Source organism: Drosophila erecta, unplaced genomic scaffold (genome assembly GCF_003286155.1).
Source record: "Drosophila erecta strain 14021-0224.00,06,07 unplaced genomic scaffold, DereRS2 tig00000055-arrow-pilon, whole genome shotgun sequence".
In the NCBI taxonomy this organism is placed as follows: domain Eukaryota; kingdom Metazoa; phylum Arthropoda; class Insecta; order Diptera; family Drosophilidae; genus Drosophila; species Drosophila erecta.
In genome coordinates, this window is record NW_020825200.1 from 16,080,974 (window position 1) to 16,100,868 (window position 19,895).

Genomic DNA, 19,895 nt, shown 5'->3' on the forward strand with positions numbered 1-19,895 from the left:
GTTTTCAATTTTTGAATACGTAGTACAGAATTATACAGTTTACACATATTTAATTTGTGTGGCCTTAGTCAAGAAAATCCCATTCACGTTTTGCGTGCAGTATTTAACTTACTTAAATTTAAGACGACAGATTATTTATAATCTTATTATTATTTATTTATTATTTATTATTTTGCCACTTTTTCAGAGCTCAAGTCGCAAGTGCGTCTTTGCTAGCATTGGAGTGTGTACTCGCTAACTCGAAAGTGTGTACACACTGCCTAGAATGTAAAATCTTGTACATCCTTCAGGATTGAAAATCTGTACAGTTGGAACTTTTCGGAGCCGAGCTTGTGAAGTTGCTTGTGTTAAAAGAAGGTATCGACAACTTGATCCAGCGCCTTCTTCTAATGCACAAGATTAAATAACGAGCGCCAGGCGAACATTCATGATATTTTATTTGAAGTGGTTGGCAACGCGATATAAACAGCATTCTGTTTGGTATTTTCGGGGCGGTCACACTGATCGACAGCCCAAAAACAAGCAACCGATGCGAAAAGCATAACAATTCGAAAGTTTAAAAATCGCTCACGATGAGCGCCTACCACAGGCGCGCGGCGCTGTGCAAAAAGAGCCCCAGCCGGGGATCTTCCTTCGAGTCGGAGGTGAACGAGTCCGGTTACACATCCTTCGTGGCGCTGCACAATTCCACCGCGGAGACGCCATTTTTGTTCGACGACGCTGAGGGCGAAAACTGTCGCAATGCATCGAACACCACGACTTTCTTTCGGGGGCTGAACACGCCCAGTGGCCACCAGGAGCAGGACCTCCACTGGGGCAAGCCATATCCCAGAACACAGCCCCAGAAGCAAATCTCCGTGGATGAGGAGCGCTTCTCCATAACTCCGCGTCTGCAGGATGCACAAAGTCTTCCCAAGCGCCGCAAGAAACACTTTCAATCTCCTCACAGTAGCCCCAAAAAGTCCAAAAAGCTGCTCTTCCCGCACATAGAGCAACCGGCCAAAAATCGATTCTACGGCGGAGTTGAAAAGCTGGACATCGTCGCCAAGCTGTCCCAGGAGCAACCGGCACTGGAGTGTATACTACGCAATGTAGGCGCCCACACGCTGGACGTGATGACCAAGGTGTCACCGGCCTGGAAGCAGGCCGTTTATCGCAGCCAGCGGGACTTGGAGCGCCTGCAGAACCACCGACTCAAGTTGAGCCTTACCAAAGAGAATCCTCACGTGCCCAATCGGTGCAGCCATGTGCCCAAGGCAAACCAAACAGTGCCATTCCAGACCTCGAACCACAGCAGTCTGACCAACAGCGCCGCCTCAATAATGGACTCCGCCAACTCAAGCATTCACCTGATGGATGTCGATGCCGGAAGGGTTCTGCGCGAGCAAACACAGCGCGTCAAGTGCCCAAGATGCGGACGAGGCAGCCGCGTTTTCATAAGCGAGGCGGCCAAGGGTGGCGAAAACCTATTGTCGCAGACCCTGCCTATTGGACGTACAACCAACACATTCCCCTGCATGACGGGTCCGCCTCTTAAACGCTTCTTGTCCCTGGATCTTGACGATGTAAGAACGTCACCGCAAGCACCGGCTTACAACTTCGCCGAATGCACCAGTGTCATCTGCCAGTTCCGGTTCTGCGTCAACTGCCTGTGCAAATCGCATCCCGGCGAGCGTTGCCTGGTCACCGAGCTGGACACACCCTCCAAACTCATGATGCCCCGGGAGCGACTGACACCGCCACAACGTGCCCAGAACCGTGATCCCAAAATCAGGAGGAAGAACTCGCTCAAGCGGCTCTGCTTTTAGCTTTATCAAAGGCTCTTAATTACAATAAGTATTTGATTTTTGCAAATCTCATTAATACGTATTATGTCCATCGCATTAAGTTCCATTTCATCACGTACATTCTCATATATGTTTTTAAATCGTTCACTGTAAGGATCGTCGAATATCTGTACCTCTGCGAGATTAAGAATTTTTAACATATGCAAAATACATAAACCTATTTAAAATTAAAGCTCGTGCTATTTGGGAGGAAACATTACATGCTATTAAGGGTCCTTAGTGATTATTGTACTCCAACATGTAAGGACATTACAATTATAAAAACCGTCTTCAAAGGCATTCTTTTATTGTTAAGCAAGGTTGAAAATATTATTGTTATATATAAAAAATAATATTTTAAACCACATTGATTGCATTTAATAAAAACAAAAAGAAGTAAATTTTGAAATATTGGATCAAGAACAAAATATCTAACTACCCGTACTATAACGGTTTGTGTCTTTGCTAATTTCAATGCGCGCTATGGAACATATGGCTAGGTTTTTCTTAGTGTACTTCCAGAGAGCACTATGGCCACACTAACGAAACACGTGTGGAGTGCGGTTGCCGCACATTTATTATTCTCCGTTTTTACCTTTAATTTAATTGAGAAAAAAGGAACAAAGGCCATCTAAGATGAGTACTGCGTTGGCCCAGCAGCTGCAGAAACTGGCTGCTCCGCAGTCGTCGGTAACTCTAGCAGATGCCCGGAGTCGCGCCTCCATACTCTTCGATCCGAAGGAGGCGGCCACCAAGGATAGGCGGTCAATCTACGAGATCGGGTTGACTGGGCTGCAGGAGCTGACCGAGTTTAACCCGGCCTTCAAAGAGTTCCAGCTGACGTTGTTCGATGAGGCCACATTGACGCTTGAGCGATCCGTGGAACTGCCGGAGATCAACAAGATGCTGGACGCGGCCATAGCCAAATTCTTGCGCCTGCTCTCGCCGTACCTTCTGCTCCGCCCCGCACACATGGCATTCGAATGGTTGCTGAGACGATTCCAGGTGCACGAGTATAACCGGAGCGACGTTATGGCCCTGATTCTGCCCTACCACGAGACTATGATCTTTGTCCAGATCATTAAGACCATGAGGCTGCGGTCATCGGATGGCGACTGGTACTGGCTGCGCCCGTTGCAGCGCCCTGGAGTTCCGCTGGCCAAAACTACTATTATTAACAGAGCCTCTAGCAATCCCGCCTTCCTCGGCTTCATCTGCCGAAGTACCCAGAAGGCGGTCAAGGAACTAGGTCCACGAGCACACCAGCTACAAGCCCAGATAAACTTCTATGCCACCGTCGTAGTTGGGGCCCTGCAATCGGCCAAACCTCTGCAGGACTGGCACATCACCACTATTCTTGAGTCGCTGCTCCGTGGCCTGGTGTCTGATAACATCGACTTTATGGCTGCCGCCTATGTGATCGTTGCTCAGCTTGTTTCCCGCACCAAGCTCAAGAGCAAGGTGTGTAACGCTCTGCTGGAACGCGTGGCCAACTGCCCATTCGAGAGGCTTCACAGTGAGTCCCTGCTTCTGCTTGTCTGCATCTATGGCAAGCAGCAGGCCGCTTTGCCGCACTTTAAGCCGGAAACCGTACTCAATCTGGTTGGCAAGAAGTGGCTCATCTCCACTCTGGCTTCTCTGGCTAAAGGCAATATCGCCATCCAGTCTATCTGCATGCCACTCATGACGGGCGCCGTGGCTGCCATCCGGGAGGACGACGCTTCTTCAAGCTCGTGCAAACTGTTCTTGGACAACCTTTTGTCGGAGGTGCCAATGCCAAAGCCGACTGCTCAGCAATTGATCAAGTAAGTAATTCAATTACTTCTTGGAAAAGGAAGTTGGCTTCAGCATGCTTAAGTTTTTATACACTTCTTGAACCAGAACCCACATCAATTTGTTGCAGCCTTGAACGTTTAGGTTCTGTTCCGATTTCATTAACATAAATTTTACCCATTTCAGTTGCTTTTTGGATACTTTTGTAGAGAATGCTACCGATGCACCAGAGCCCATGGAAACCAACTCAAACGATGATGACGATACCATCGTTATTGATTCGGATGATGAGAAGGAGACGGAAAAGACCAGTTTCCAAACCTGGTATACCGCTTACCTCGAAAAGTTGGAGAGACGCTATCCAGATGCTTTTGACCTGAGCGTTAAAGAGGCCTTGAGATCCAAATCCTCCACAAGCAATCGCCAAAAGGCCTTAAAGTTGGCTTTGGGTAAGCGAATCAAAGTTTTATAATAATAATATAAATAATAACTACGCTTGATTTTAATATTTTGTTATTCACTTTTAGGTTTCCGTCTCAATACCACAGATGAAAAAGCTAAGCTCGCTTACGAAAAGCTCTATCACTACAGCGCTGACTGGCGACTTAGTGCTGTCCAGAAACTACTCCAGAATTTGAATGTGTCTAAGAAGCGGGAGAGAAGCATAAAGCTACTGCAGGAATGTCTGCCCGATAGGATAAATGATGACAGTGGTGCTGTTGTGTCAGCCTTGCTATCATTGCCTACCCAGGAGCTCACCGAGATGTTGGGTGCTTTGCCTCTGGCTGAAACCCTATGTCGTCTGCTGTATCGCGCTCAGTCCGAAAAGGAGCAGGAATGGCAGCCTGTGGTTCCACTGGCTGTTGGCCACTTGACCTCTGCTTCTGTGAGCGGCAACTATGACACAAATTTGGTGTTATTAGCGCTGATGCCACTGCTCTTCCCTAGCGAGGCTTTAGCTGAACACCAGCACAAGGCTTTGCTGATTCTGCTTGGCAGTGATTTTGTCAGTAAAGTCCCGTTTTTGGCGGAACTTAAAGTGAGCAGCAAATTTAGTGGCTTTAATGTCAGCGAGCACCGTCAGCACTTCCTGGACGTAATAGCGAGCAGCAATCAGGAATTGAGCAGTCAAGAACGAGCGTTGCTCCAAAGCGTAGAAGATCATGGCGGCGAGTCCTACATTCTGGAAGCATCCCAGCTGACGCACCTGCTACTCCTGCTTACGGCCTACGCCAAGAGAGAACTCCAGCCGCAAGAAAGCCTTCACATGCTAGAGAAAATCGGACTTTATAGTCGGCGCCTCCAGTTTCGAGTGGTCAACGGTAGTCAAAACACCCAGAACTGTGCCCCCCTCCAATTGTATGTGGATTTCCTATTGACTTTGGTTAAGAACACCAAGTGGACAGCTCTGGCTTCCACACCTTGGAATCAGATGACCGATGAGCTTCGCCTCTGTCTGCGTCTGCTGGAGATAATATGTGCCCAAGTATTCTTGGAAGGGGCTGATCAGCCAGAGCGTCAGGAGTGGACGCGAGCCCTGCAGCAAAGTTTGCAACTATTACTGCCTGAAGCTCAAGATAGATTGGATGTGCTATCAAACTTCTACGTGTTCGAGCGGATACCAGAATTGTGGCCTCAAGACTCTGATTATGCTGTGTTCCGTTTGCAAGGCTTTTTTCTGCTGGAAGCAGTTCTGTCCAACCCTAAATCCCAACTAGACTGTAGCCTGGTTCATGTGCTGCGGGTGGCCAACGCTTGTGGATCCCCTTTACAAACTCTGCGAGTGCAGGCCATTAACGCCCTGCAGTTAATCAGTAATCGCAAACTAGTAAGCCATGTGGAGCAATTGGTGCGTTCGCTGCTGCAGCGGAAGAGCGAGTTGGGCATGGATCACGAACAATATGCCCTGATTCTATACACCATACTGGAACCTGAGAAGGCCACTGCCAAGGAAAGAATAGTGCTGTCAAAGCTAAAAAGATCTGTTTTGGCTTTGGCCTCCGATCCGGAGCAGCCTCCCATTTGTACCGCGGCTTTGCTTGCGGCCCTGAAGCACGTCAACGATGAGCATTTCTTATCCGAATTGCTGCCGCTGGGTCTTGACTGCCTTAAGAAGATAACTGCGGGGGAAGACAACCAGCATATAAAACAGCTGCCATGGCCACACAGCGAAATATATAAGTCCGTAATGGAGAAATTTGAAGGGCGCGTTGCGCTGAATGTGTTGCTCCGAAAGGATCTGGCTTGGAAATTGTTTGAGGATAGTTTCGCCCAGTACGACACATATGTCCAACTTGAACATAAGCTACAGCCTCTTCCCTGCGTCCTGCTGAACAGCCTCAATCCGGACACCTTTGAGCAAATGCAGGCCAAGCACAAGATGACTTTGATCAAGCTGATAGTGGAGTCAGCTACCAATTCGGACAATGACAGCATATTTTTGGCTAGCCATCGTTTGCTAAAGCGCTGCCGGTTGGATTGCCAGCCTCTCGTACCATGCCTGTTGGAGATGGCCAACACCAAGATGCAGAACCAACAACCCGCCAAACGACGATCAGTACAGGCCACCGAACTGGATCTAACGAGTTCATCCTGGAAGCAAGGAATGACGCTTCTCGAGCTGTTGGAACGCAAGAAACAACTGGCTGCAGCCGAGCTGTTGATCCCGCCGCTCTTCGTGCTCCTTCAGGCCTGTCTAACGCTGGAAGAGCACAATGCCGCAGAGTATCCAAAGCAGCTAATTCTCTCGAGCCTGTTGCACTGCTGTCAAACGGCACAGTCGGCCGGGGTGCAGCTTGTTAAGGCTATGCCAGAATCTAGCTTCCGCATCGATCTGGTGGTGCAATGCCTAAGGAATACCCGCAATCCGCAGACCCAGCAGCATGCGCTGCTTTTCCTCACTCACTGCGCTGGCATGTATCCGCAACAAGTTCTACACAAGATCGTCGAAATCTTTACGTTCGTGGGTTCCACTGTGGCGCGACACGACGATGCCTTCAGCCTGCATATAATTCACAATGTAGTGGAGTCGATTATACCCATCCTGCTTCTGAATACTGGACATAATGAGCTGGTTATACCCGTGCTTAAGGTGTTTGCTGATATTTGCGTGGACGTACCCGTCCATCGGAGATTGCCTCTTTATGCCACCCTGTTCCGAGTTCTGGAGCCCAAGGAGCACCTTTGGCAGTTTTTGTGCATTGTCTTCGAGTCGCAAGTTCTTCTGGAGCAAGTTCCACAAAAAGTGTCCACGAACAAATCGCGGCTGGAGTTTGCCCGTGAACTGACGTTGATGTTTGAGGATCCGACGGTCGCAATTCAGACGTGCATCCATCTATTGGATTACTTGGCCAAGTTGCCGGCAACCAAAAGCGGCCTTTCGGGGGCCTCAGGCTCCACTGTGCTAATCACGGAACAACAACTCTTTGATGTTCGCACCCGGACGTTCAAGCAACTGAGGCACTACAAGTACCTCATCATGGACTTCCTTTCTGGAATTAGCAGCTGCAACGAATGGGAGAAGAGGATGAAGCGGCCTGATCCCAGCGAGCTACTTCCGTATTATCAGGAATTCATCCTAAAGACACTGGCGTATGTGGGCGTACTTAATGGAGCATTGGAAGCGTCCTCAGAAACGCCTTCACTGGAGAAGTTCTGGCGTGTACTAGCTAACCATGCACATGATGTCTTGGATAACGCCATCGGGCTTCTGGCACCGGAACATTTCCTTAGTGTGATAACCCAACTACTGCAGCATGATCATGTGTATGTTCGCATTAAGGTGATGGACTTGTTGGTGACCAAACTAGGTCCGACAAATGATTACTTCCAGCAATCCGCTGCTAAACATTTTGCAGTGCTTTTCGCGCCGTTGCAAGAGATCATCAACGGAATCCTGGAGGACGGTTCCAACAGTGCGCAACAGGCGAAACTTCAACAGACTGCGTTGCACGCTCTACAGCTGTTGGCACTCCGTCACGGACGCGACTACATCGAAGAGTGCCGTTCCCTTCTGGCCACCTTGACTAAGATCACTAAACGGCGTGCGAACGTACCTAAGGCGGTAGTGGGTAATGTGGTGCTGACCCTCGTCGAAATCTGTGCAAGTCTTAAAGCCCACGCCTTGGCCCAACTGCCCAAATTCGCTCCCCAACTCACGGAGCTACTGAAGGAACAGGTTCACCAAATGACCTCGCTCAAGCAGGGACCAGACTACGTCTGTTCCACCCTTGTCACAGGTAAGTCCCGACGATCCATTCGGAAATATTCCTCAACTAAATATATTGATATTCTATTGTAGCTCTTCACAAGCTCTTCAAGGCGCTGCCGCTTTTCTTGGGACCCTACTTAGTGGACATCATCGGTGGTTTGGCTCGCCTTTCAGTGCAACTAGAGAATCCACAGCTGATGCAGGATAAACGCACACAGGTGCTAAAGCAGCAACTTGCGAACGTTTGGAGTGCAGTAGCCCAGGGCGTGGAGGTGCGCATTCTTGTACCCAGTTGCGCCAAGGCGTTCTCCAGCCTGTTAGAGCAGCAGGCGTACGACGAGCTAGGACATCTGATGCAGCAGCTGCTTCTGCAGAGCATCCGACACAATCCAGCGGCCCAATTGCTACCGGTTCAGGATCCATTAAGCGAGCTCTTCCTGCAAGCGCTCAACTTCCGGCAGCAAGTGCGTGGACGAGGATTGCAGAGGCAATTGGTTTCAGATGTAGAGGCGGCCATTTCCGAGACCTTTGTGACGTGGATCCTAAAGTTGTCAGAGACCAGTTTCCGTCCCATGTACTCTCGGGTACATAAGTGGGCGCTGGAGAGCAGCTCTAGGGAAACGCGTCTCACATATTTCCTGCTGACCAACCGGATTGCCGAAGCTCTAAAATCTTTGTTTGTGCTGTTTGCCAGCGAGTTCGTCGAAGACTCTTCGCGGCTGCTGACGGAGCACAACTCAATCCGCCCAGAGTTCGAAGTCGTAGAACGGGAAGATGATGTGGAGCTGTTAACGGCAATACTGAACACTCTGCATCATGTGTTCTTGTACTGCAGCGAGGACTTTATCAATGACCATCGCTTCAACGCCCTGATGCCACCGCTGGTTAACCAATTAGAAAACGAACTGGTACTGGGAAATGAGTCTCTTCAGCAAGTCCTCAGTAACTGCATTGCCCAGTTGGCGGTGGCCACCAACGATGTGATGTGGAAGCAGCTCAACAGCCAAGTGCTCCTGAAGACTCGCACCCCCACTCCCGAAGTGCGGATCCTGGCATTCAACAGCTGCGTGGCCATCGCACGCAAACTGGGTGAAAGCTATGCCCCCCTGTTGCCGGAAACAGTTCCATTCATCGCAGAACTGCTGGAGGACGAGCACCAGCGCGTGGAAAAGAATACACGCAGTGCAGTCCAAGAGCTGGAAACTATTTTAGGCGAACCGGTGCAAAAGTATCTATAATTATGAGAGAGTTTTCTCCAAATGTAAAATGTTATGTGCTCTAATATTGTCATAAAGGAATTTATTATTACATTTTAATAAGTTATATTTTAGTCCTAATCATTAAGATGGCCAAGAAATCTTTCAATTTGCTCTCTTTTAATGTGCTCTACTACCACTGTTTACAACAAATCAGTTGAATAATTCGCAGTTCATTAACTTACTCATTTATTCGGAATGCAGAATCCGCTTAATCTAGTGTACAATAAGAAAACAATCAACATTATTCTTGGCACAATAAGTGCAGCGAATTGGAAGCGCAACTATGTGTTGTAGGTGTAGGAAATGGTGGGGATGTGGGCATTGTTGAGCGTGTTGTCGTGGGTCTCCTTGTCCTCGGGTATCTCAGGATCCTCGCGCTCCTCCTCCTCGTCGATGATGCTGATATCGCGGATGGAGGGCCGGTGGCTGCGTCGCCAGCCACTGAGATCCTGCGGCTGCTTGGTCTTGGTTAGCAGCTTGGTGCCCGTCACCGAGATCAAGATCGCTCCCAGCGGAGCGGTCAGAACGATGCTGAACACGCAGATCGTCTGCACAATGTTTGCCCAGTTGCGTTCCTCCTCGGTAGCGTCTTCTCCGAGATGCTTTAGGGCCACCGGACCGAGGGCCGCCTGCACTGTTGCCTTGGCCATCCACGACAATCCCACAAAGAACTTCTCCTTGGTGTTTAGGCGATCGCCGAACGCAATACCCGCCGTGGTGAAAATGCGCAGAATGGCGCCCGTGAAAATGCATGCCGCTCCGATAGACACCGTGTGTGAGTCCAGCTCGCGAATCTTTATGGTGGCACCGGTCAGGCCGAACAGAATTGGCTCGAAGATCATCCAGAAAATCTCGAAGGCGGTGGAGACCGGGTTGTCCTCCACATCCCAGCCATCCTTGCACCAAAACAGGTTCGAAACAAAGGCCGAGAAGACTACAGCCAGGGGTCCGGCTCCCTCGAATCCCAGCTCCTCGCTGCCATAAATGGCCATCAGTCCGCCGGTGAAGAGCAGCAGCGTCCGCAGAGGCACCACATACGCGTCACCCTTTTCCGGAAAGATGCGGGCTAGCGAGCCCCAAACGACGCCAAAGCCCAGACCGCCCAAGATGCACACCGGTGCCTGGGCGATCTGGTAGGCCAGACCCTTGTCGGAGAACATCACCGTGCTGATGATGCCGAAAATGGCCACCGACAGAGCATCGTCCACTCCCGCCACGGCCACCACCAGTGTGGGAATACCCTTGGCCACGCCGTAGCCCTTGGTCCGCAGCCGGAACAGGCAGGGCACCACCACGGCCGGTGACACTGCGGCTATGATGGAACCCAGCAGGAAGGACCACATCCAGGGTAGGTCCAGCAGGAAGTGCGACATCACGGCCATCACCACCGCCTCCACGCACCACGGGATGATGCCCAGCTTCAGGATCGTCTTGTACACCTTCTTGAAGGCCTCCGGCTCCATTTCGAGTCCAGCTCGAGTCAGGATTATAGTAAGCGCGAATTTGCGCAGGTGGGCCGTCACCTTCGAGAAGTCACCGTCAATGTCGGCCCAGCCTACATTCTGCAAATTGTAATATTAGGGAAGCAATGTTTATATATGGGTATATAAAGGGTATGATAAAGGAGAGCAACAAGTTAATTAATAATAGGTGGACCTCACCTGGAAGAGTATGCCCACCAGGAGCATGCCAATGAGACGCGGCAAGGTAGTCAGCGACATCAGGTAGCCACCGAAATTGGCGGCCACAGTGAGAACGACCAGGCCAAAGAGCTGCCCTCCAGGGGCAGCCGAGTCGCCGATGATCACAAAGGCGGTGACCCAGATGAGGACACCTGTGATTTAGGAAATAATTACACAATTATAACCCCATGATACGCAATTCAATTGACAAGTTTGCTCACCAATCAGAATAATGGATATTAAACGCGATACCGTCCTAAACGTGGGACACAGCGGGTAGGGGAATATCTTCTGCCAGAAGGGCGGCTCCCAGGACGCAGATGGCTCCTCGCCGCGGCACTTGAGGCAGAATGTGTACATCCAGGACTCCTCCACGTAGTTGGCACCGCCATTGCTGCTACCGCCTCCGGCGTGGCCCATCTGGTGGCCATTGTACTTCGCATTGAGCACGTCCAGCGCATTCTGTCGATAGTTTTCTGCGAATCAAGACGGTTCCATTGAGTGATGCAAGCAGTTCGTCCGGGTGCGCCAGCACCTGGTACTCGTACTCGTACTCGTACTCAGTTTGCCAGACCTCAAAACATTATCTCCCCAGCCAGCAGGGATCTCTAATTAGGTGATAACTATGGGCATTATATCGAAGGGGAATGCGTCAAAGGCAAGACCTACGCAACAATATTTTGATTTGGCAGAGCCCACTTCCCCCGGCTCGCTAATTGATAATGTTAACTGGAAAATGAAGTAGACGTAGAACCGTGGCCGCCGATCAAACAAACGCTTCAACTTGATATATTTGCATTTTGCAACTGGTTAATTCGAGTTGAAATTTCAATGGGACCGTGAAAATGCGGTGCTGACTTGATAGGAAACTTCCTATCATATTTCGGAAAAGCACACATCATGTGATAAAATACCTGTTATTATGTGAAATTGGCGCCATTACATTAAGCTCCAACAGGCGGAAATATTTTTTTACAAATATGTATACAATATAAATGAGCTGGCATCATGTATTTATAAAATATATACACTACGCTTTCTGAAATGTCCGTTTAGCACGTTTGCAAAAGAATTTAATAATTCATTCAGACGCCCATGATCGTATTTTTGAAACGTGTTAGTAGCGCAGTGAGGTGTAGACTATATACGCCGCAGACTATGTAAGAAATATTTTTGAAATATCAAAGTATTTCGCAGATACATAATTCGACCTGCTTTAACCACTACACACTGCTCTATTTGATAATACTTTATACCAATCCTTTTGCTGACAAACTGGGTTGCTAGCCTAGGATCCTGCGATCCGGAAATATGCCACTTACCATAGCTGTGAGTCGAGACCCGATCGCTTTCGTTGTCATGGGGGGCTGTATCCTTCAGGATGCTCTTCCTTCGCGCCGGTCCAATGTCCGTGTGCGAATGTGTGGAAGTCTGCGTTGGGAGTACGAATGGAGATTCATTTGGTTAGATAACATGCGTTATTGGTAACGTTATGGTTCACAAACGTGTGCCATATATATTTTCATTAGGATTATATGGCAGTGCATCTGTTTTTACGATGCACCCGACAAGCTGAACGATCGCAATAGCTGGCGGTTTATGAATTGATACAGCCAACTGCACTCACCTGTGAAATTTTACGCCTCGGATTTTGCTCATAGGCGGGATTATCGTATCCAGTGCCGATGCCTCCATTCCCACCGATCATTGGCGGATCGGAAATAATGCTGACCCGCCGCTTGGTCTGGCTCTCGATGACAATGGTGCTCCTGTGGTTGCCAGCCCCATTGCCACTGCCATTCGAATTGGGCATGGGCACGTCGCTGGGCACTGGGATCGGGCTGGGGGCGATAATGGTCGTCGGCGTGGTTATGGTCGCTGGAGCTCCGCCGACGGAGGGATCCTCGCGAGCTTCTGGCTCTCCCGTGGCCGTCATCTTCTTGTGGCTCTGCCGAAACGAAGTTTATGATAAGCTAAATGTGCTCAATAGTTCATTTAGTGCTCCGACTAGTGGCCGTAATGCTTACACTAAACATTTGACGGCGGCGCGAATCAAATGTATCAAATTATTTCGAAGCGATTCGCGAGTCTTTACAACTATCTCGTTCGACGTTTAGCAATGAAATAAATTCATTACCACTCGGTGGCAATCCGCCAACTCCAGGTGGACACACACAGCCATAAGGGCACTCACACACAGGCGCCTGGTGGCTACACTGGGCGAAATGGCGAGGCGCTAATTAAAAAGCCAAACATCCATTTATCAAAGCTCAGGAGAATACCAGACAATGTGATATAAAGGGTAATTGTGGGAATTAATGCCCCATTTTTCGAATTCATTTATTTATTTATAAACAAGTTCAAAAATGTATTTACAAATATTTAATATACTCATATAAAACGCAATGGTGAGTATTAGTGCCGCCTTTATTAAATTTATTTATTTATTAATTTTTAAACTACTTTAAAAAGCAAGGTATATTATTGTGATTGTTGGTAGCTGCGAAAAAAACTTTTGCTTAGAAAAATATGCGTGTGATATAAATAAACGTACATAGTGCTTAAAAATCAGCACAACTAACAAAATAAATTGGTTTATCTACAACATTTTAATGTTCTTTTCTACATCTATTGTCATAACCTATTTAAATATATCAAATATGAAATTCGTTTGTTTTTCACCTGATTTATTTATTTTTTGCAGTGTCCTTGTGAACTTGTGAAAACGTTAAAGACTAACGTAAATATTAAATAAATAGTGTAAAATCTTCTTAAAACCTCAATAAAAATTAACGGCAATTAGCTTTAATTATATCACCTGCCCCGAAAGATACACATGATATGCGTTCGCTGATACGGATAGGTACTCCCATATCTCATGCCATGCATATGTAAAAACCAGGTCGGTTCCCGCTTTGATGACCAAGAAGTTTTTTAGCCATTTGTTTGACATTCAATTATGACGCGTTTATCTAAACAAATTCACGTGAGCTGCGCTTAATATCTGTTTAATGTGTCCCCCTACCATTTTTTTCGAGACGTCTCGAAATAATGAGGCTGATTTGATTATTTGATACATTTGGTGATTATTTGTTTTTCGGTGCTTTCTGTTGTATTTGCTACTTTTGCGTTTCTGCGGCGAGGAGAACAGAATGTGACATCAAGTCATGCGGTTCGTTAGCTGAATGCTGAAATCAAACAAAGCCACAGGCATGCTGCTTGCCTGGCAAAATGTTGATTTAAATTGTTGTTACCCGTGCCCCCTGAAGTTGTTCAGAAGTTGCGTTATTCAATTTGCTAATTTATGGTTCACACAAAAACTGGCGGCAAACAGCAGGTGACAGATCTGGCCAAAATGCGAAGAAAGTGGTTGTGCAGGACCCCATGGACATGAGATATTATTCAGTTCAACAACGATGTCATTAAAGAATGTGCAACATATTGACTTTATTCACGCTCTGATTGGCGGCCTAAATATAGACGAAATGGGCAGAAAGGGGAAGACAGCAGGCGATATCAGAAAGGTTGGGAACGGAAAGAGTCTATTGGCAATCACAACTGCATAATTGGCCAGCCACGCTCAATGTTTTCAATTTTCACCTCTAATTAGCGCCGATTCAACAAAAAGTGCTGCTATTGATAGGAGTAATTTGCTGTGATAAAATTGTTTTGGACAATATTTAAGCTTGGGCAGTCACCCCAGGAGCGATTTCCAGTCTTATAGATCTCAATCCAATGCCTAAAAACTCCGAGTGGCTTTGATTATTCAGTTTTTACTTTTTTTGGGGGCTCGGGGCTCTAATTGACGCGTGTCTGGTATCAAACAGACCCGAGCTGACAAACTTTTCGACACTTCATCATCATCAATATATCATGGGTACGAGTATATTATCGTCACGTGCTATCAGGCGAACCAATGGCGAACAAAGCGGCTTAATTAGCATTCGTGTGTCATCTGTTGGGCTTTTAAGACCTTTAAACAGATATATCTGGCTATAAAACTGTAGGTACTCATCAATAGGCCATCGTATGTGCCCGATTACAGGTCATCTGTAGGGTGAACAACTCGCGTGATTGCTAAGCATTTGATATTCAAGTTAGGATTTAGATATTATCTCGTTCCACGTTCTATGCATTTCAATGTAAATGCACTCAGTCTTAATAGTTATTGGTTCACAAACAGCTTAGTTATTAATCATTATTTAAAAGTGAAAAGTAATATTTAAATGGATTACAATCACGAAAACCCTTTGATTTATCAATTTAGCTAATTGCTTGCGATATCTTGATTTTCCCTTTGAACCCTTGTTAGTCATTTTTGCATTCTGCTTGGCTGTCAACGGTTTTGCCGCTCTTTGACCTTGCCGGAGGTTGCCCCCACCCCATTTCTGCGCCCACACCAAAAAGCATTTTGCATTGCCATCGAATGAACAACGGGAGGAACGACTCTACGTGACATGTTTGCCTGATCGGATTGGCCAGGGCATAAGCAAATTCGAAGCAGTTAGTTAGCTTGGGTCAGTTGGCCGGAGCGGTTGTTGGCCAGCTGGAGCTGGAGCGTCGGAGAAGTGGTCAGGTGGCCGGATTACTTAGCACGAGCCGTGCCAATCCGTTTTTGGCCCAAAAGGTTTTCCTTCGCACGCTTCGAGCCCATTGCACAATGGTTACAGCCCAAAAGGGGGGCCCCAAAAACATTTACATTTTACAACGATTTTGAAATTGGGCAGGTAACCCATGGATGGTGGATGGGCTTGGATGGAGAAGTAGTACCAGTATCAGTATTAGTATCAGCTACCTGTGACGTGATTCACTTTCAAACCTGGTCAGACGACAAACGCATTTCTGTGCTTCGACTTTGGTTTCTGTGTAATTGGCACTGCTGTTATCCTATAGCCATTGTGTTAATCTAATCGATTGCTAGAGTTGAGAGTTGTCTACAGAGCTGTCCGCCAATCAGATAATCAGAAGAGGTAATAGGGTTCGCGCATTCTTACACAATTAATCCCCAAGACACTTGAGTGCAGGGAGCGTGTAAATTTTGAGAACGATTCACTTGAATCAAATCCAAATGTAGGGAGAATACAGTCGTCTATATAGTCGGCTATTTCTACGGATTCTTATCACCCGGAGTCACATGTGACCAATGGGGAGATATGATGATATTGGACACTTGGCTAATCTCCGCTGGGCTCTTTCCTGCTACGATTAGCCAGTTGTAGGACTTAGCTAACAGCTAAAATTGTTAAATCATCACTTTTTCAGTTTCAAAAGTTCAATTCTGCTTTGGCAAGATAGAGGCGGGCAGCCTTTTACTTTAGCAATCTCCAGAAATGAAAAGGAATATTTGGAAAACAAGCTGTTAAAGGTTTTCTGATAAATCGAATGATTACAGTTGAAAGCACTCTTTATTGGGCGCCAATAAAACAGAGTTTATTAACATGAATACTCGTATGTTCCTGTGTGTATAACTTCAGAATGACGTCAAAGAAGACGTCCTCCAACTCTGGGCTCCAGTACTATCGTTCAATTGATCAATTAAATTGGTTCTGCAGAGACAGGCACAACATTCGATGACATTCCTCGAAATCGTTATGGAAAATTCTTTAAATAGAGCTCGATGGAAGTTAGTCAAGTCAAGTGCTAGATGGCATCAGTGGAATCTTTTATGGCGGCCGGATTTCGATGGAGCTTTCACAAAGTTATCTAAGGCTGTATATTTGCATTAATTTATTGCAAATATAAAAGACTTTTGCGATGATTGATCGCAGCATGTACAAAATCCATATATTACACTATATGAAATATTCCTGGCTTATCTTACAATCGCCGGCGATAGGAAAGGGCGCTATGGCGAAAAGATTTACCCATAAAGATCAAATCGGGCGAAAAAAAGTTAAATAAAAATCCACCGAACACTCGAGCTGGCCGATCATATAAATCGAAGGGGCCGCGAATGGCCCTTGCTTGGTGGGTGCGATAAGGGGGGTGGTGGGGGAGCGGTGTTGGAGCGGTAGCCCCTTATCGTTCCGGCGGACTACTTAATTGGCTTGATATTGCCCTACTACCCCAACTACCGTGCGGCCAAGTGTGGATTGTGATTGATTCCATTCCGAATGCTAAATACGCAGACGGGATCGGGTCCCCTTTAAATTGGTTTCACGATTGCGATCGGATCGCGAAATATGTGCGATTACTCCACTTAGGAGTGTTTCATTAACAGACCCACTCCACTCGAATCTCAATCAGCCATGAATGTTGTTTCTATATAATCGACTTGAGATTCGATTTCGATTTCGCTTTCAGTTTCCCCTTTGCCCGTTTTGGATTTCTGGTGCTCTCAGGTGCCTTCCACTGGGGGTTTATCTCCCTCAATTGCGCGAATTGTTTATTAAAAACATTATCAATTTCTGTAATCCACAGGCGGATCCACTTCACTCTGTTCTACACTCGTTTTGTCTGGCTTGGCCTTTGTCATTAGTCCCATTGACAACCGCTAATTGTGGTAAGTGTTTATTGGCCCAATTTTCAGGCATTCGATAAGATTTGGCCCGGGTTTCTCTTTTAATTATGCATGTATTTCCTTTATCACAGGTATCTGGGTGAGACTTCCTCCGCTTATCTAAGCCGCACAAATAACGAACTTAAATGATGGGTACCTTCGAGGAGTTTTGGATTGTAATCACACATTTGGGTAATATTTAGTGGTACCATTAAGGTAATTTTCGGGCAAGCGGCATGGTTTGATCAAGATCATATTTTATTCTATTACAATGCACAGAAAAAAAGTAAGTTAACTCATTGCAATATTATATTATATAAGAGCTTAAACTTAAAAATTGTATGGTCAAAGAAATATGATATTACGAATTACTATATATACGAATCATTATTCTTTGTATGATTGTTTAGATAAAGATATTTAGATATATAAATTATTGCCAATACTTATTGCTAATTTGAATATAATTGATCGGTACGTAGATTTTCCGAGTGTAGAAACGTTTTCTTTGATTGTGATATAGAGTATACAATACATAATACAATTTAATACATTTCCTTCTCATTGTGATTTTATTGATACTGATACAGAATTAATGCGTTCTGAAACTCGTGCACAACTTACATTAAAGGGTTAACCCGCTTGAGGTGTTCGGTTAATAGCGTTTAAATTATGATGGAATTGGTAGCACTGCAAATTGATTTTCCTCGTGCAATAAAATATTCTTATGCATTCATTTCGAGTTCATTAAGAAATCATTCACATTTCATTAATTTCGGTCAATATGCAAATGCGCAGCAAAACGAAAATAAAGTGAATTATATGAGCCAAATTAATAACAGCTCAAAGTCGCAAGCGGGTGTTTTAATCATAAGCGAGTGTAATTTGCATTTGCACTGTTTGGCTGCTTTGGCATTTTGATTTGAGTTCCCAAAAAACACGTACAGCCAGAAATGTGAAATATCTTAAGTATTTACTTTATTACAGCCACTGAACTCGAAGGTGGGAATAAGTGGAAACCTACTTAGTATTCACACGGCGGGCAGGAAATTAGACAACTTTCGTTGATGTCTCAAATCTGAAAGCACTTTGTCACTTTTCGTTGTCTTCGTGTTTTATTCTTGTTCACTTTTCTCGGAAGAGCGGGAGTTTTCGACTAATTAAGACTCAGAAGTCGTTCTGCGTTGACTTTTGCTTTCATATTCACGCAACGCGATCCATGGAGGCGAAAACTGAGGCGAAACCGATCCGCAAGCTGGCCAAAAGCGCGACTAAGTCGCTGCAAATTCCTGCCAGCGTTTTATAGGCACACACACTCACGTCTGTAAGCACAATCGGAAGAATTGAATCGAATTGAAACCGCTCTCGTGCTCACCCATTCAATCCCTCACTCACTCACTCACTCATTAACTCACTTACTCACTTACTCACTTACTCACTCTCCGATTCGCGAAGACAGGCCCGAAGTGATGGGGCTGTAAGTCTTATCTTCTTGGCGATCCACCCACCTGAAAATGAAGGTGGCCCAAAGCCCGCTCTTCGGCTATGAGAGGCGTAAATCAAGCCGGTCGGCAGCCAATGGTGTAAGCCAACTATATAGCTCCATGTGGCTACTGCACTGCTGTATCGCGAACTGAGGCCCTCGAGTTGTACGACCCATAAAATGGTCAACAAAATAATTTCCTCAATGCTTCCCAGGCCATAAATTCAATTCAGAATTTACCACGGCCAATGCAATGTCATAACTGGTACTTGGCGGAGTGAAAATACATTATTTATATGGCCGTATATGTGACACGAAAAAGTATGCAATAAAATATGATTGATGACTCGAGATAACGAATGGTTTTTCTTTAATTAGTCAGTCTCGAGAAGCTCAATCAATTGGAAATCGAAAGCGTTTGATGGCTTTATGGCCACGTTAATCAGTTCACATTGATATGGTCGCGGCTTTGTGTTTGCCCATCGTTTGATGAACTTTAGAGGGGATTTGGTAATTGGTAATTGGTAACATTGAATACAGCGCGGTGGAAAGTCAATTGGTTAATGGCTGTCTAATTAACTTAGCTTTGCAGTGCGCTGCGTTCATATCAATAATTTAAATAGTCCCTAGATATCTAAATACTTACCCAAATATTATATCATATTAATCTTTTTGAGTAAACAAACACCGATAAAGCTGTCAGTTTGTTTAGTTATCACTTGCATAAAACCTAAATGGATGATTTTCGATTATTTACATTGCCTAATTTCAGCTGAAAAATCGTTATACACTTAAAACTGATAAAGGTGTTCTCTAACAGACACCGAATAGTATTTCTTTTGATATCTGCACCATAAAAAGCGTTTATGTACAAAAACTCCTCAAAGATTTCCACTGCCATTCACTTGAGTAAACCAATTTTGATTATCGCTATATAAGTACATGTACATATGCAGTATTTGGAGACAGCAATGTTATAATTGAAACGAGCAAAAAGTGCTTACAATTGATTTTGGTTCAAATTGTTATTGTTATTTTCGGCCAGAGATTAATGTGATATTTCTGACATTACCTGCATAAAGGTATGCTGGCACGGCAATAAAATTGATTTCACTGCTGGCATTTAATATTTATTGTAAATTTGTTTATCTAATTTCCGGCAA

General features: G+C 45.9%; 3 protein-coding genes across 4 annotated transcripts; 2 read left to right on the forward strand and 1 right to left on the reverse strand.

Annotated features, from left to right (window-relative positions):
- Positions 1-469: 469 nt before the first annotated feature.
- On the forward strand, positions 470-2,019 carry LOC6542727. The gene has a single exon (XM_001970044.3). The coding sequence runs from the start codon at positions 573-575 to the stop codon at positions 1,806-1,808; it is 1,236 nt and encodes a 411-aa protein (XP_001970080.1). The 5' UTR covers positions 470-572; the 3' UTR covers positions 1,809-2,019.
- Positions 2,020-2,344: 325 nt separating this feature from the next.
- LOC6542728 (HEAT repeat-containing protein 1 homolog) lies at positions 2,345-9,343 on the forward strand. Its single transcript, XM_001970045.3, has 4 exons — positions 2,345-3,631; positions 3,786-4,048; positions 4,127-7,837; positions 7,900-9,343. The coding sequence occupies exons 1-4, from the start codon at positions 2,463-2,465 to the stop codon at positions 9,045-9,047; spliced, it is 6,291 nt and encodes a 2,096-aa protein (XP_001970081.1). The 5' UTR covers positions 2,345-2,462; the 3' UTR covers positions 9,048-9,343.
- On the reverse strand, positions 9,231-18,568 carry LOC6542692 (sodium/hydrogen exchanger 9B2). Of its 2 annotated transcripts, none has more exons than XM_015159386.2 (6): positions 18,274-18,568; positions 12,378-12,698; positions 12,073-12,181; positions 10,972-11,226; positions 10,730-10,902; positions 9,231-10,630 (listed from the first exon to the last, which is right to left on the reverse strand). In XM_015159386.2, the coding sequence occupies exons 2-6, from the start codon at positions 12,684-12,686 to the stop codon at positions 9,350-9,352; spliced, it is 2,127 nt and encodes a 708-aa protein (XP_015014872.1). In that variant the 5' UTR covers positions 12,687-12,698; positions 18,274-18,568; the 3' UTR covers positions 9,231-9,349. The 2 variants fall into 2 exon arrangements, with proteins under 2 accessions (XP_015014872.1, XP_001970082.2); XM_001970046.3 differs by lacking the exon at positions 18,274-18,568 and adding an exon at positions 12,778-12,986.
- Between the last annotated feature and the right edge of the window lie 1,327 nt (positions 18,569-19,895).